At 56.0% G+C, this 14,684-nt stretch overlaps 1 protein-coding gene across 7 annotated transcripts in view; it reads left to right on the top strand.

Annotated features, from left to right (window-relative positions):
• fggy (FGGY carbohydrate kinase domain containing) overlaps positions 1-14,465 on the top strand; it is a 554,287-nt gene extending 539,822 nt beyond the window's left edge. For all 7 annotated transcript variants that reach the window (XM_072510992.1, XM_072510995.1, XM_072510990.1 and 4 more), the window contains one exon: positions 11,984-14,465. In XM_072510992.1, the coding sequence (XP_072367093.1) occupies positions 11,984-12,065 (82 nt within the window). In that variant the 3' untranslated portion in view covers positions 12,066-14,465. The remainder of the gene's footprint in view (positions 1-11,983) is intronic.
• The last annotated feature ends 219 nt before the right edge of the window (positions 14,466-14,684 follow it).

Genomic DNA, 14,684 nt, shown 5'->3' with positions numbered 1-14,684 from the left:
GGCGCCGCGTCATTTACGCGCACCGGGCCTTGGCGCCGCGTAAAGGCGGTGCCGCATACATGACGCGGCCGGCGCCGCATAACTGGCGTCACCCGCGCATGCGTGGTTGCCGTCCTCTCCGAGTCCGCCCCGCAAGAAGATGTCTGACGGATCTTGCGGGGCTGCGGAAGAAAGGAAGTCCTCCTTCAGAGAGACCGGCCCCATTTGAGGCCCCCCCCTGCAGGATCCCCCCTCGCCCCCCCGCAGGCCGCCCCCCCAGCGTTCCCGCGCTGTTCCCGCAGGCAGTGACCAGGTGTGGACGGCGGCAGGGGGAATCCGCCGTTTTGGCCAGGCCGCCCGGCCCATCCGGGCCGGAGAATCGCGGGGGTACCAGTGAATCGCCATTTTGGCTGTCTCGGGCGATTCACTGTACCGTGCCGCGCAAAACGCGATTGTGCTGATCTGGTCGCTTCCGTGAATCGCGGGAGGGCGTCGGACCGACGTCGCGGGAAAATTTGGCGACCCAGGCGATTCTCCCAACCGGCGTGGGAGCGGAGAATCGCGCCCCCGGTTTCTGGCATTTGTAATGGCAGATAGCCTGAAGCAAAAGTGAGATCGCCAACCTAACACCGGGGTGGATCACGATGTGGAGATGCCGGTGTTGAACTGGGGTGAGCGCAGTAAGAAGCCTTTTGGCTAAGACCAAGTGTATTAGCCTTTTGGCACAGATCAGGGGCGAAACTCTCCGTTATCGGCGGAAAGTCCGCCGATCGGCGCAAAAAACGGCGCAAATCCGACTTGCGTCACGTCGGAAAAATGGGTCGATAGTCTCCGGCCCGAAATGGGCTAGCAGCGACGTAACGGGATCCGCGCTTGCGCAGTGGTTCACGCCGTGCAGCGTCATACGCGCCGCACGGCGTGACGGCTCATAAGGCCGCGCTGCTCCCCCCCACCCGACTCCCGGAACACCCAACCGCAACACCCGACTGGATGGCTGGCCGGCGCTCAGCCCCGAGGTTCGAGTCACGGGATGTGGAGGCGCTCCTGGACGCGGTGGAGCAGAGGAGGGACGCCCTGTATCCCGGGCACGGCCACAGAGTTGCCCCACGCCACAGCCGGCGTCTGTGGAGGGAAGTGGCAGAGGCCGTCACCGCTGTGGCCCTGACACCACGGACAGGCACCCAGTGCCACAAGAAGGTGAACGACCTCGTCAGAGCAGGCAGGGTGAGCCTCCCCCATATCCCCCCCCTCCCTCATATCCCCCCCTCCCCATATCCCCCCTCCCCCATATCCCCCCTCCCCCATATACCCCCCTCCCCCATATCCCCCCTCCCCCATATCCCCCCTCCCCCATATCCCCCCTCCCCCATATCCCCCTCCCCATATTCCCCTCTCCCCATATCCCCCCCTCCCCCATATCCCCCCTCCCCCATATCCCCCCTCCCCATATCCCCCCTCACCCATATACCCCCCTCCCCCATATCCCCCCTCCCCCATATCCCCCCTCCCCCATATCCCCCCCTCCCCCATATCCCCCCTCCCCATATTCCCCTCTCCCCATATCCCCCCCTCCCCCATATCCCCCCTCCCCCATATCCCCCCTCCCCATATCCCCCCTCCCCCATATCCCCCCTCCCCATATCCCCCCTCCCCCATATCCCCCCTCACCCATATCCCACCTCCCCCATATCCCCCCTCCCCCATATCCCCCCTCTCCCATAACCCCCCTCCCCCATATCCCCCCTCCCCCATATCCCCCCCTTCCCCATATCCCTCCTCCCCATATCCCCCCCTCCCCCATATCCACCCCTCCCCCATATCCCCAAGTGAATCCTGCCCTAACCTTAACCTCTGCAATGCACGCGCAATCGATGGCGTGCATTCATATACCTGCCTAACAGTGTTGCCTTTTACCCCTGCCCCCCCCCCCCCCCCCCCCACAGGAGAAGCGCGCACACAACAATAGGGAGCATGTGAGGACTGGAGGAGGCCCCGCTGATGAGAGGCCACTGACCGAACACCAAGAAAGGGCCCTGGAACTGGCTGGTGGACCTGAGGACCGGGAGGTTGCTGACGCAGAGGTCGGGGACGTAGTAGCAAGTGAGCCACCGACAGCCCGTCCCCATATCCCCCCTCCCCTATATCCCCCTCCCCCGTATCACCTGATCACTGCCTAATGTCTAACCATGCATGCTTCATTGTGTATCACAGGACCAAACGTCCAGGCACCCATCCCCGCAGATGCAGACCGCCCGCAGGATGCCACTCGGAGGCCACGGGAGACGGAGAGACCCGGACCCTCCGGCATGCGACGCCCGCAGGATGCCCCTCGGAGGTCACGGGAGACGGAGAGACCCGCACCCTCCAGCATGCGACGCCCGCAGGATGCCCCTCGCACACCACGGGAGACGGAGAGACCTGGAGCAACAGGGAGACGACACCCCCGTCACGTGCGGGAGCGACCACCCAGCGATGAGGGGGGCAGCCACAGGCCCCCGTCACATCCGAGCCAGGACACCACTACCCAGGACACCACTACCCAGGACACCACTACCCAGGACACCACTACCCGGGACACCACTACCCGGGACAGCAGTACCCGGGACAGCACTACCCAGGAAGACGAAATACCGGACAGTGACTCAGAGTGGATGGGTGGAGACGAACCCCCACCCCAAAGTGCCATGGACTCAGAGTGGGACGAAGAGCACGACACAACGCCACTGCTGTCACCAACACCCTCCACCATCGCAGAAACACTCACCTCGGTTGGGCACTTTAGTGATGAGGCGTCTGGTACACTCACTGGTGCGCACAACACAGCCGTCCCGGTACAACAGGTGGAGGTAGGAGCAGCAGAGGGGCCGGGCGGTCGGAGGGCAGCCCAGCCCAAGCGAACATCTGCCGCCCAGATGGATCCCGGGTTCCTGGAGTTACCACACCCACACATAGATCCGATGCAACCACCGACCCGGAGACAAGCGAAGAGGGTGACGGGCGGCTTGCGGCGGCAGCGGTCGCAGGTGGAGGAGTCCACCCGCGTCCAGGAGCTGGAAGTGGTGCCGGTCATGCGTGCCACCCAGGCCAACACCGCACGGGTGGCGTCCGCGGTGGAGGCAATGGGTGCGACGGTGTCAGACATGGGGAACGGTTTGCGAGGCCTGGGGCTTTCCGTGCAGGCGGCGTCTGTGGCCCAGGAAATGGCTGCCCTCTCACAGGAGGCCATGAGCCAGTGCCAGCGCCAGATGGCAGAGGCGCTCAACACCATAGCCCAGTCTCAGCAGGCCATGGCCCAGTCTCTGCAGGCCATGGCCCAGTCTCAACAGGCCATGGCCCAGTCTCTGCAGGCCCTGGCCCAGTCTCAGCAGGCCATGGCCCAGTCTCTGCAGGCCATCGCTGAGGGCATCGGCGCCAGTGGCCATGTGCGAGCCGGCGTCGCACTGTCACAGACAGGGTTTGCCAACCCCCTGGGCTCCATGGCTGCAAACCTGCAGACCCCTGTCGATACCAGCACGGGCCTCCAGGACTGGCAGCGCCAGATGTCGGGGGGGCGTCGGATCGCCAGTCCGTTCGCATCCCCCACCCATGTAGAGGCCTGGGGGCCATCGGGCACCCCGAGGGAGGAGGAGGTGGTGTGGTCCGTCCCGGCTCCCTCTGTAGGGGAGGTCCCGGTACACCGCGACACCTCGGACTCCCCCCCCCTTCCGTCCCAGGTGCAACGGGTGGGCAACGGGCAGGACAGGCTGGCAGCTCGCCATCCCAGTCGCCCGGGCCGCAGCCTGGCCCATCTAGGCCAGGACGCCCCAGGAAATGGCCGCCAAAGGGATCCAGTGTCAGAGGGCAGGAATCACAGGAGTCCACCATCAGTTCTGCTGTACCGTCTGGGGAACCACGTAGACGTAGTCAAAGGGCCCGTAAGGCCAAACAATTAGACACTGAGTAAGTTGGCACGGTTGCAGGGCACAGATGAGTTTTAGGGGCTAGGGCACGTGCATGAACTCCTTTAGTTATTAAAGTCAATGTTACACCTACAGAAGCTGCCTTTGTGCTCTGTCCAAAGTGTGCGGGGGTGTCATGTACATTGAGCGCAAGTCTGTGTGTGAGGGGTGGTCTTACTTCAGCCCCAGGTGAATCTGCCCCCTTCCCCCTGGGCCGCCATCAACATCCCCCCGGGCAGAGGACGGGACCGTGCGCTGCAGTGTCACAGCCGCATGCAGGGATGGACCGGATGGATGGTGGTACTGTGGCCATGGGTCAGACATAGTCCAACGATATAGAGCCAGGAGCTCACCGCAGGGCGGGTTGTCATCATCCTCCATGGCCTGCGATAGATACGCGTCCACCCGCAACTGTGTGAGCCCGGCCCGTTGTGCCGCAGGTGGATCGGCAATGGGGGGGGGGTTTGATGGTGTGCATGCGGGTGGGGTGGGTGGGGTTGGGGAGGGGGGTGAGGGTGCTGGGTGGGTGGATGGGTGGGGGGTGTGAGTGGTCGGCTGTTGCCATGGTTTGCGGTCTGTGGCCATACTACCCGATTCCCACGCCCATCTAGTCAGTGAAGCGGGCGTCTATCAGTCTGTCCCGTGCCCGCTGGGCCAGCCGGTAACGGTGGACAGCCACCCGCCTGTGTCTACCCCGTCTGCCCTGACCATTACCCCCATCCCCCTCATCTGGGGAGGACTGCGCCTCTTCCTGCTGCTCCTCCACTCCGCCCTCCTCTGCCTGCGGCACATCGCCCCTCTGTTGGGCTATGTTGTGCAGGACGCAGCACACCACAATGATGCGGCCGACCCTATCTGACCGATACTGGAGGGCGCCCCCAGAGAGGTCCAGGCACCTGAAACGCATCTTCAGCACGCCAAAGCACCACTCTATCACTCCCCTTGTCGCTACATGGGCATCATTGTAGCGGTTCTCCGCCTCATTGCGTGGCCTCCGTACAGGCGTCATCAGCCACGATCGCAATGGGTAGCCCCTGTCGCCCAGCAACCAGCCCCTCAGCCGGGGATGGCGTCCCTCGTACATGCCGGGGATGGATGACCGCGACAACACGAATGAGTCGTGTACACTGCCTGGGTGACGGGCGCAGACGTGCAGGATCATCATGCGGTGGCCGCAGACCACCTGCACGTTCATCGAATAGGTCCCCTTCCTATTAGTGAACACGGCCCTGTTATCTGCAGGTGGCCGCACGGCGACGTGCATCCCATCGATCGCGCCCTGGACCATGGGGAACCCGGCCACGGCAGAGAAGCCCACGGCCCGGGCATCTTGGCTGGCCCGGTCCACGGGGAAGCGGATGTAGCGGTGCGCCATGGCATATAGGGCATCTGTCACTGCCCGGATGCACCGGTGCACCGAAGTCTGCGATATGCCGGACAGGTCCCCACTCGGTGCCTGGAATGACCCCGTTGCATAAAAGTTCAGGGCCACCGTAACCTTGACGGACACGGGGAGAGGGTGTCCCCCGCCAGTGCCACGCGGTGACAGGTGTGCCAGCAGGTGGCAGATGTGTGCCACGGTTTCCCGGCTCATCCGGAGTCTCCTCCTGCATTCCCGGTCCGTGAGGTCCTGGTATGACTGCCTGGGCCGGTACACACGGTGCGCCCTCGGGTGCCTCCGTTGTGGTGGGGCCGCGACGTCCTCCTCCCCCTCCTCGTCCTGTCGGTCGGGTGTCCCTCCAGCCTGGGCGGCTGCCGCCTGCCCCTCTGCAGCAGCCTGCGCCGCCTCTCTGGCACGCTCCTCCTCCTCCTCCTCCTCCTCCTCCTCATCCAGGGCAACATAGACATGAGCGGCTGCCACCACGGCGGCCAACATCGCTGGATGATCTGAAAACATGACAGCCTGGTGGGGGGAGGGGAACGACGACATGTCATCATTGCCCATATCCCCTCCTCCCCCCAGCCAGGTGGCATGGACCGCATGGGTCCAACTGTTGGAGGCTGGCACCTGGCCAGATGGACCAACTCACTTGCCCTCCCATCCCCCTCCCCAGCAGGGACCCCCCCCCCCCCAACCTCCACCCCGGCACGGACCCCCCCCCCCAACCTCCACCCCGGCACGGACCCCCCCCCAACCCCCACCCCAGCACGGACCCCACCCCCCCATCCCCCTCCCCGGCACGGACCCCCCCCCCCAACCTCCACCCCGGCACGGACCCCCCCCCATCCCCCTCCCCGGCACGGACCCCCCCCCAACCTCCGCCCCGGCACGGACCCCCCCCCCCCCAACCTCCACCCCGACACGGACCCATCCCCCTCCCCGGCACGGACCGCCCCCCCCAACCTCCACCCCGGCACGGACACCCCCACCCCCCCTCCCCGGCATGGACCCCCCCCCCAACCTCCACCCCGGCACGGACCCCCCCCCCCAACCTCCACCCCGGCACGGACACCCCCATTCCCCTCCCCGGCACGGACCCCCTCCCGGCACTCCCCCGGAGCCCAGCCTACTCTAACCACTGCATGGGTCCAACTGTTGGAGGCTGGCACCTGGCCAGATGGACCAACTCACTTGCCCTCCCATCCCCCTCCCCAGCAGGGACCCCCCCCCAACCTCCACCCCGGCACGGACCACGGACCCAATCCCCCTCCCCGGCACGGACCCCCCCCCCCCCAACCTCCACCCCGGCACGGACGCCCCCCCCCCCAACCTCCACCCCGGCACGGACACCCCATCCCCCTCCCCGGCACGGACCCCCCCCAACCTCCACCCCGGCACGGACCCCCCCCCATCCCCCTCCCCGGCACGGACCCCCCCCAACCTCCGCCCCGGCACGGACCCCCCCCCCCAACCTCCACCCCGACACGGACCCCCCCCCCATCCCCCTCCCCGGCACGGACCCCCCCCCAACCTCCACCCCGGCACGGACACCCCCACCCCCCTCCCCGGCACGGACCCCCCCAACCTCCACCCCGGCACGGACCCCCCCCCCAACCTCCACCCCGGCACGGACACCCCCATCCCCCTCCCCGGCACGGACCCCCTCCCGGCACTCCCCCGGAGCCCAGCCTACTCTAACCACCGCCGCACACACACACACACAACCCGAGACACACCTCTCCTCACGCATTCAGACTGCGGCCACGCCATCGCCTGCCCAGAGCCAATCCCCCAGGCAGTCACTCACCTCCACGCTGGTCGACGTGAACCTGGAGCACAGGGTCACGCCGATGAAAAGGAGGTTTAATTTACGTCGACGTGAACGGTCATCACGTCGACGGGACTTCGGCCCATCCGGAAGGGAGAATGTCGGCAGGCCGAAAATCGGCTGCCTTGCGCAGACCCGTGACATTCTCCGCGGCAGCGGCGCCATTAACACCCCGCCGACTTTTCTCCCTTCGGAGACTTCGGCAACCGGCGGGGGCGGGATTCACGGCGGCCAACGGCCATTCTCCGACCCGCTGGGGGGTCGGAGAATGACGCCCCTGGTATGTCTCTCTTGTGGGGACCATGAATTGGATTCAATTTGAATTTGAATTGGTTTTTGGAGCAGGCGAGGAGCTGGATCAGGGGTTCACTCCTGACCACACTCTGAGCCCCGGCATTGTAACTCAGAAAAAGTAAAAAAAAACCATCAGGTTAAAGTCCAACAGGTTTGTTTCAAATCACTAGCTTTCGGAGCACAGCTCCTTCCTTGGGTGAATCCGAGGTGGGTGCCTGGGAAGCCTTCAGCAAGGCAAGGAGGAAGCGCTGGCCGTCGGCCATCAAGTGGAGCAGCGAGGGAACACTCAACCTCCAGGCCAGGACTGAGGAGAGCAGGCAACCAACCAAAAAGAACCGAGGCCACTGGGCCAGATAGCCAGCTAGGAGCACACACGATCGTCGCGGGTCAAGGCTCAATGTCTAGCCAGATCGAGCAAGAGCTAGAAGAGGAGCAGAGCAGCCATCGGGAGGTGAGAAGAAGGCTAGGTAAGCGCCACCGTCATGTCTTGGGGAAGTGGGGCACCGCGGCCAGCAGGAGCAGGGCGACGCGACCAGAGGCAGAGGCTAGCCAGGCACAGCTGGACTGGATAGCAATCGAACTGGCGGTGAGGAAGAGAAGAAAGCAGAGACCACTACGCCAATTAGCCCGCAGCAGCAACCAGGCAACCAGCAAGGGGGCACACAGTCATCGAGTGTTGAGGCCCGAGGGCCGGCCACCCGAGCGAGAGCTGGGAGGGGAGCAGAGCAGCAGTCAAAAGGTGCAAGCCAGACAAGCACTCGCATCATGTCTCGGAGAAGCAGTGGCCAGCGAGAACAGAGAGACTCGGTCAGAGCCAGAGGGCAGCCAGGCAGGGCTAAGAGTGAGAGAGCTGGGCAGCAACCAAAATCTTCTTTCTTCGTGTTTTTGCATGTTGAACTTACTGCCTTTTTTGTGTCAGTCATTTCTCTCTCTGATCGATTGCGGCGTCTTTTATGATACCCAGCTTGTCTTGACTATCTATCGGCAGCACAGCTTTCCCAAACATTATTACCAGCCATCAGTTATTCTGGTAGGATTGTGGCAGTGAACTCTGGCTCATCCTCACCAATTCTTTTCACAATTTACAAAGACTACCCACCTACCAACTCATAAGCTTTGTTTGGGGTGGAGCTCAACATCATTGGAAGCAGAGCTCAATGTTATTGTGGCAGTCAGTCACATCACCATAATAATAATAATAATCTTTATTATTGTCACAAGTAGGCTTACATTAACACGGCAATGAAGTTACTGTGAAAATCCCCAAGTCGCCATACTCCAGCGCCTGTTCGGGTACACATAGGGAGAATTCAGACCGTCCAATTCACCTAACAAGCACGTCTTTTGGGACCTGGGGGCGGGGCATGATGTGGGGCCCCGCAAAGAGGGAGAGCACAGGGCCCCCAAAAGAGTAAGTCCACCTCTGCCTCAGAGCATTAGCCTGGGCCCCTGGAGTACTAGCCTAGTGACAGTATCTTGCCACGGGTACAATAATTCTCTTTAAGAGTAAGACTAAATAGCTTCTGCTGCAAAGGTATTTCTGGCAATCTCAAGCTGAACCAATAGAAAGGTTTACTAAGTGCGCTCAGCATGAAAAATAATTTTGTTTCTGTATTCTCAGTTTCTGAACATTACAACGGTGATTACATTTCAAAAGTATTTGATTTACCATGAAACACTTTGGGAATCTCCGAGGCTATGAAAGGCCCTATACAGTTCACAAACATCCACATTTAAAACAGGAAGTCATTTATATCGGTCAAAAAATTCAATATCCAATATCTTATTTGCGTTCATATTACTTTCAAAGCTGCTGGTTCCAGCGTTTGTTTATATTTGGGGAGAAGCAGCTGTGCTTGCTCATTAGTTCTCAGCTCTTCAAGTTTCTCGATCATGAAATCCATTTCCATGCCCAGCCCGTTCTTTCCAATTTCTGATCCTATGTCCTTTATTAGCTTTGCTTCTTGCGTCTTTACCACATCAGTTCCAGTTTGTAGCTGTTATAAAGCTGACATATCCACATTTTATTAATCCAAACATCGCTATTCACTTTCGCTGATGCAAAAGCTAGATGCCAACATCTTTTCCGCTTCCATTAAAGAGGCTGGAAATCAGGGAGCTGCGGGCAGCTCATTACAGGGAGAGAAATAAACATCCTTTGGGGGCTATGTTGACCATCGCATAGAGGACACACACAAAGGAGCTCTCAAGAAGCGGTGGCACACTTGATGCATCACAGCTCCAGGGATCCAGTTCTCCCCGTGACTGCGTGGATTTCCTCCGGGTGCTCCGGTTTCCTCCCACAGTCCAAAGATGTGTAGGTTTAATGGATTGGCCATGTTAAAATGCCCGTTAATGTCCAAAGATTAGGTGGAGTTATGGGGAGTGGGCCTGGGTGGGGTGCTCATTCGGAGGGGTGGTGCAGACTCAATGGGCCAAATGGCATCCTTCCACACCGTAGGGATTCTATGTACTTCTGTGTCCTCTATGTAAATGCCAGTTCTTCTCTATTTATTCTGCACCACTTTTTGGTCCAACTTTTGTCTTCAGTTCCAGGTGTGAATGCTCTTTCCACCTTGGAAAATTCCTGGAATTTGCTTACAGAACACCATAGCTGGCACCAAGAATCCCCAACCCATTTTCCTCTGCTTTGCACCTCTGAGGTGCATATCTCCTTAATACAAAGCTCCAGTCCCTCTGCCAATATATTAAATAAGGGCCGGATTCTCCAAGCCACCGCGCCACAATTGCACCCGGCGCGGGGGCGGAGAATGGGGCATCGGACCCGCGACGCCTTCCCGCAATTCTTCGGCAACCGGAGAATCGCCGCCAGTCGCGCACGCGTGGTCGACACGGCGCCGGCCAGGACCCATTGAAAGAGGCCCCCACGCCGATTCTCCACGGATGACCGGCCGAGTTCCCGCCGGCGTGGTTCACGTATGGTTCCGTCCGGCTGGAGCTCGGAGTCGCAATTTCTCTGAAAGGCGGGGGGGGGGGGGGGGGGGGGGGGGCTCCGAGGTAGGGGGGGCCTCCGAGGTAGGGGGGGCCTCTGAGGTGGGGGACAGGGGGGGCCTGTCACGGGGGGGGGGGGGGGGGGGCGCCTCCACGATGCCAAGGCCCGCGATCGGGGACCACCGATCATCGGGCACACGCGACTGGGGGGGGGGGGGGGTGCCTACTTCTTCGGCGCTGGTCTGCTGTGGGTCCGCCATGTCGCGCGGGGCCGGTGCCGCAGGTGCGGACCCAGGGCCCCGTATCGGCAGCCGGAGCTGCATGGACCACTCCCGAGGCCTGCAAGCCCCCTTAAAAATAGAGAATCACACTGGACTTTCTAGAAAAAAGTCCTGAGTGATTCGCGCCCGTTTTCTCGCGGCCGTGGGGATATAGCCCCATTATTAGAGAATCCCACCCCAGGTATTTTATTTATTCAGTCATCAAAAATCTCCCACTCTCCTTCAAACACCATCTTTTACTTTATTTAGTATCAAACTCAACACTTCTAATTCCTTTGAAGTGGAGATTAGCAAGCATATTTAATTGTGCTCTAGGCACATGCCCAATTCACAATGGGGAACAGATGTCACAAATGCAATGCTGAATTTCCTGGCAAATTAGAATACTCCACATATTGGTGCAGTTTTCTTAGAATCATATGAAATTGCACAAATTGTTTCTTTTGTGGAATGATGCAATATTATTAGTAAAATCAGGAAAATAAGCCAGCCCCTTTGTTTAAATAAGACAGCAATTAAAAGTTAATTACATTCCTTCTAAAAGTTCTCACATTTCACGTATCACAACTGTGATCAGTAAATTGCACACTCAATAACAGAGGAAATGTCTGCTGTGTAATAAATGAAAAGGAAGTGATTTCAAACCTTTTATCTGACCTTAGGATTCACTTGTGGCTAGAACTCATTTGACTTTTGTTCCTACAGAACCCCTCAATTAAACTGCAACCTCTGGTGAACCCCTTTATTAGATTGCTGTCTTGAATTCATTTCCTGCCTGTAAGCTCTTTTTATTCATCATGAAATGACTCACGTATTTCATCCCTTTATAAATAAATAGCTGCATTTATATTTTTAGTGATGTTATTGTTTTGTACTCATTTGCAGAAAAAAATCTGCTGGTAGTTTGACCTCCACCCCCCCCCCTCCCCCCCCCACCGCCACCGCCGCCGAACCGCCAAAGCATTTGAGTTAAAGTTATGCAGCCACTGAACTCCAGAAAATCTACTGGGATAATGCAGTGTTCCTTCCACCATGAAATACAACACAGGAAACATCTGGGACCAAACTTTAGCAGGCACGCATGTTATGCATCATTCCATGTGTCTGCTCATCTATGCTGCTCAGGGGATATCTGAGGGGAAACTGGCTTTAGCCGAAGGACCTATAAAGTTTGTCTAAAATTGTTGTTTTCTAGCTGAAAATGCGACGGAACATTTCTGTACTGAAATTCTATTTACATCCAGTATAAAGTCTTTCAAATGAGCAAAATATTTGTTTTTTTCTTTCTGTTGGTGGTTTGTTTAAAATAGATTCAACACATTTTTTGTAGATTTTATGACAACAAATACAAAGTCTTCCTGAAACTTATTGAGCACCAGAAGAAATACAGAACTATCATGCAAGACATCTGACTGCCACAGCGAGGAATTGGCCAGGATTCACTCAATCCTTTAAAAGTTATTTGGTAATAAAATGCAATTACTACATTTATCTTTGTACTGCATGAGAATCTTTGTAAAATGTGAACATGAATTCTAAATAATCAAGTCTGAAGAAAGGTAATGTCATATGCCTTCCCCAAAAAAACATTTTAGTTAAAATGTGTTCGCAGTTTCACTTTCATGTTAGTACCAAACCTGCTTCTTGTAAATCAGATGTTAATGCTAAGTGAATCTTACTCAGACTTTGGGTTGGAACCTGATTCCAGTTCCATGCTATACATTACAACCTGTAGTGTCAGTTTTGTTTTGCACTGATGCTATCCTTGTAATGTAAATCTACACAAAGATGTCCTTTGATTACTGCTATTCACTGATTAATTACTTGGGACCAGTGAGTTTACTAGGTGGCTAGAATGTGTTACAATCGACCAATTCTGATGTTAAAATAAAAACAATAGAAGGCCTATTTAAACCCTGCCTACATGGTAGGAAAGGGAAGGGTAGGGCCCTGTTAAGATGTTAGTCAGTTGCTCAGTGCTGCTTTCCCAACACGTCTGTGCCAGCCACCATTTTAACGGCTAGATTTCTGGCTGTTTCACTCGCCCGAGGCCTCATCGTTATACAAATGCTCCAGGTCATTTGGATCGGATATGATCTTAACTGCTGATTGTGGCAGTGCCACTCATTTCTTGACCTGCAGTGATTGAGGGCAGGCGAGATCCAGGCAAATTCATTTTTTGATCTTTGTAAGATTGCCTTGTCAGCCAAGAGGAGCAGGAGCACATCCCTTCCTGCAACCTTTGATCAGAACTTCCTTGCTCCTGCCTGATTGCTCACTCCTGCCCATTGTCTTATCATCATTCCAATCTAATTTGAAAGTTTAAAATGAGTTAAAAGGTGACATATGGCGCCCTCATTGGTGATTCCTGCTCATACAGACCCATGAACACCAGAGGGACTATCTCATAATATTCTACTTCAGAGAAAACTACAGGAACACAAACGTGCAAACATAATACCACTAAACTATCATTACTGGTCCTATTTCAACTTACATTACGGAGTAAGTGCTTGATATAATGCATGTTCTAATAATTGTTATGCAAATTTATACCTGACAGGAAATATTACCACCAAAAGTAATTTCTCCCTCTCACTCAGTTTGTTGGATCTTGCTTATTACAATCCTGCTGCCACTGGTGCAGGCATGCTGCAACTTGGTGGATATAATATTAATGAGGTACCATTTTCTGCTGTCAGGCAAAATTTTCCCAAAATTGCACAGTGCTTTATCAGGTTATAAAATCTGTGTGAAACTCGCTGGCTTCACAGTTGCATTTCAAAGTGCTGTTGAGGATCTCACAGTCAGCTGTGGGGCGAGAGGGCAAACATGATGGCAAAGCCAGGATTCTGAGAACCCGGTGCCCTGATCTCAAAGTTACATATAAAATCCCCCCATCCACACAGAGATTGGGGAGCCCCATGGCGATCAGAAATACCCAGCACTGTCCCTGAACCTCCGGGGCCTCCAGGCACCTTCACACCGCCAGGGTGGTCATCACGACTGATTTTCGCTTTTGAAAACCAGTACTGTTTCGCACCAGCATGATCGTTACACCGCCGGATGGGGGAAGATACGTCGTGGGCAGATGCTATGGTGTAAAGTCCTTTAATTATATTAAAATTGATTTCAATTCATGGAAATCAGGTTTACACACCCGCTGGGTGTGAACCTGATCACATCACCGGCGGGAGGCAGGGAAGATCTGAAACTGAGATTTCACCAATGCAAATCTTTTTTTTGGCCATTTGTGTGATTTAATGGCTATTAGGTGATTTGCGCCCACGCCAAACAGGACCGCTAGTTTGCAGCCGCCATTTCTGATGGTGTGAACTACGTGGGCCATCAATTTTGCTGGTAATGTGCAAATTAAGTATTCAATGCACCTGCAGAGACCACTAGTACAGTTTTTGCAATGTTGGCCCTGACAGCCCATGTACCCCCAACATCAGGGAAGATCCAAGGACAAAGTTCAAAGCCATTTAAATGTTATGTATCCTAAATGTGCAGCTCTTTCTGCATTGTGACTTATAGTAGAAAAACAACCTTGCAATGTAAATGTCACAGACTCTAGAGTTCCAGGAACTGCTAACTGTCCCTGTGAACATTACAAAACCTCTTCCAGTTCCTGGTCTTCCAACTGACAGTTGGCATCCAAGACCAAAATAAGTCATTTTTTTTGCACGGTCTTGCATGATTTTGGCTTTATTGTCGTCGTATGACTGTAGATTCCTGTATTGCTTCTTTGTATATTTTTCACTCTTTTTCTTTCAAAAAAAATTAAATAAACTAAAAACTGTTGATCAATACATTTCTAATGGAGCCACTTATTACTTTTGGTCCTTCAACTGATACCAGCACTTAATAGCACCCAGTCATGAATGCAGGAGCAATAACTGCAGAGATGAGAGCAAATAATGGGAATGAATTTCTGCAGCAGTTCTCCTGGTATACGAGTGTATGAAATGAAAATCGCTTATTGTCACAAGTAGGCTTCAAATGAAGTTACTGTGAAAATCCCCTAGTCG

The sequence above is a fragment of the Scyliorhinus torazame genome, chromosome 7 (assembly GCF_047496885.1).
Source record: "Scyliorhinus torazame isolate Kashiwa2021f chromosome 7, sScyTor2.1, whole genome shotgun sequence".
In the NCBI taxonomy this organism is placed as follows: domain Eukaryota; kingdom Metazoa; phylum Chordata; class Chondrichthyes; order Carcharhiniformes; family Scyliorhinidae; genus Scyliorhinus; species Scyliorhinus torazame.
This window is presented reverse-complemented; position numbering and strand designations above follow the sequence as displayed.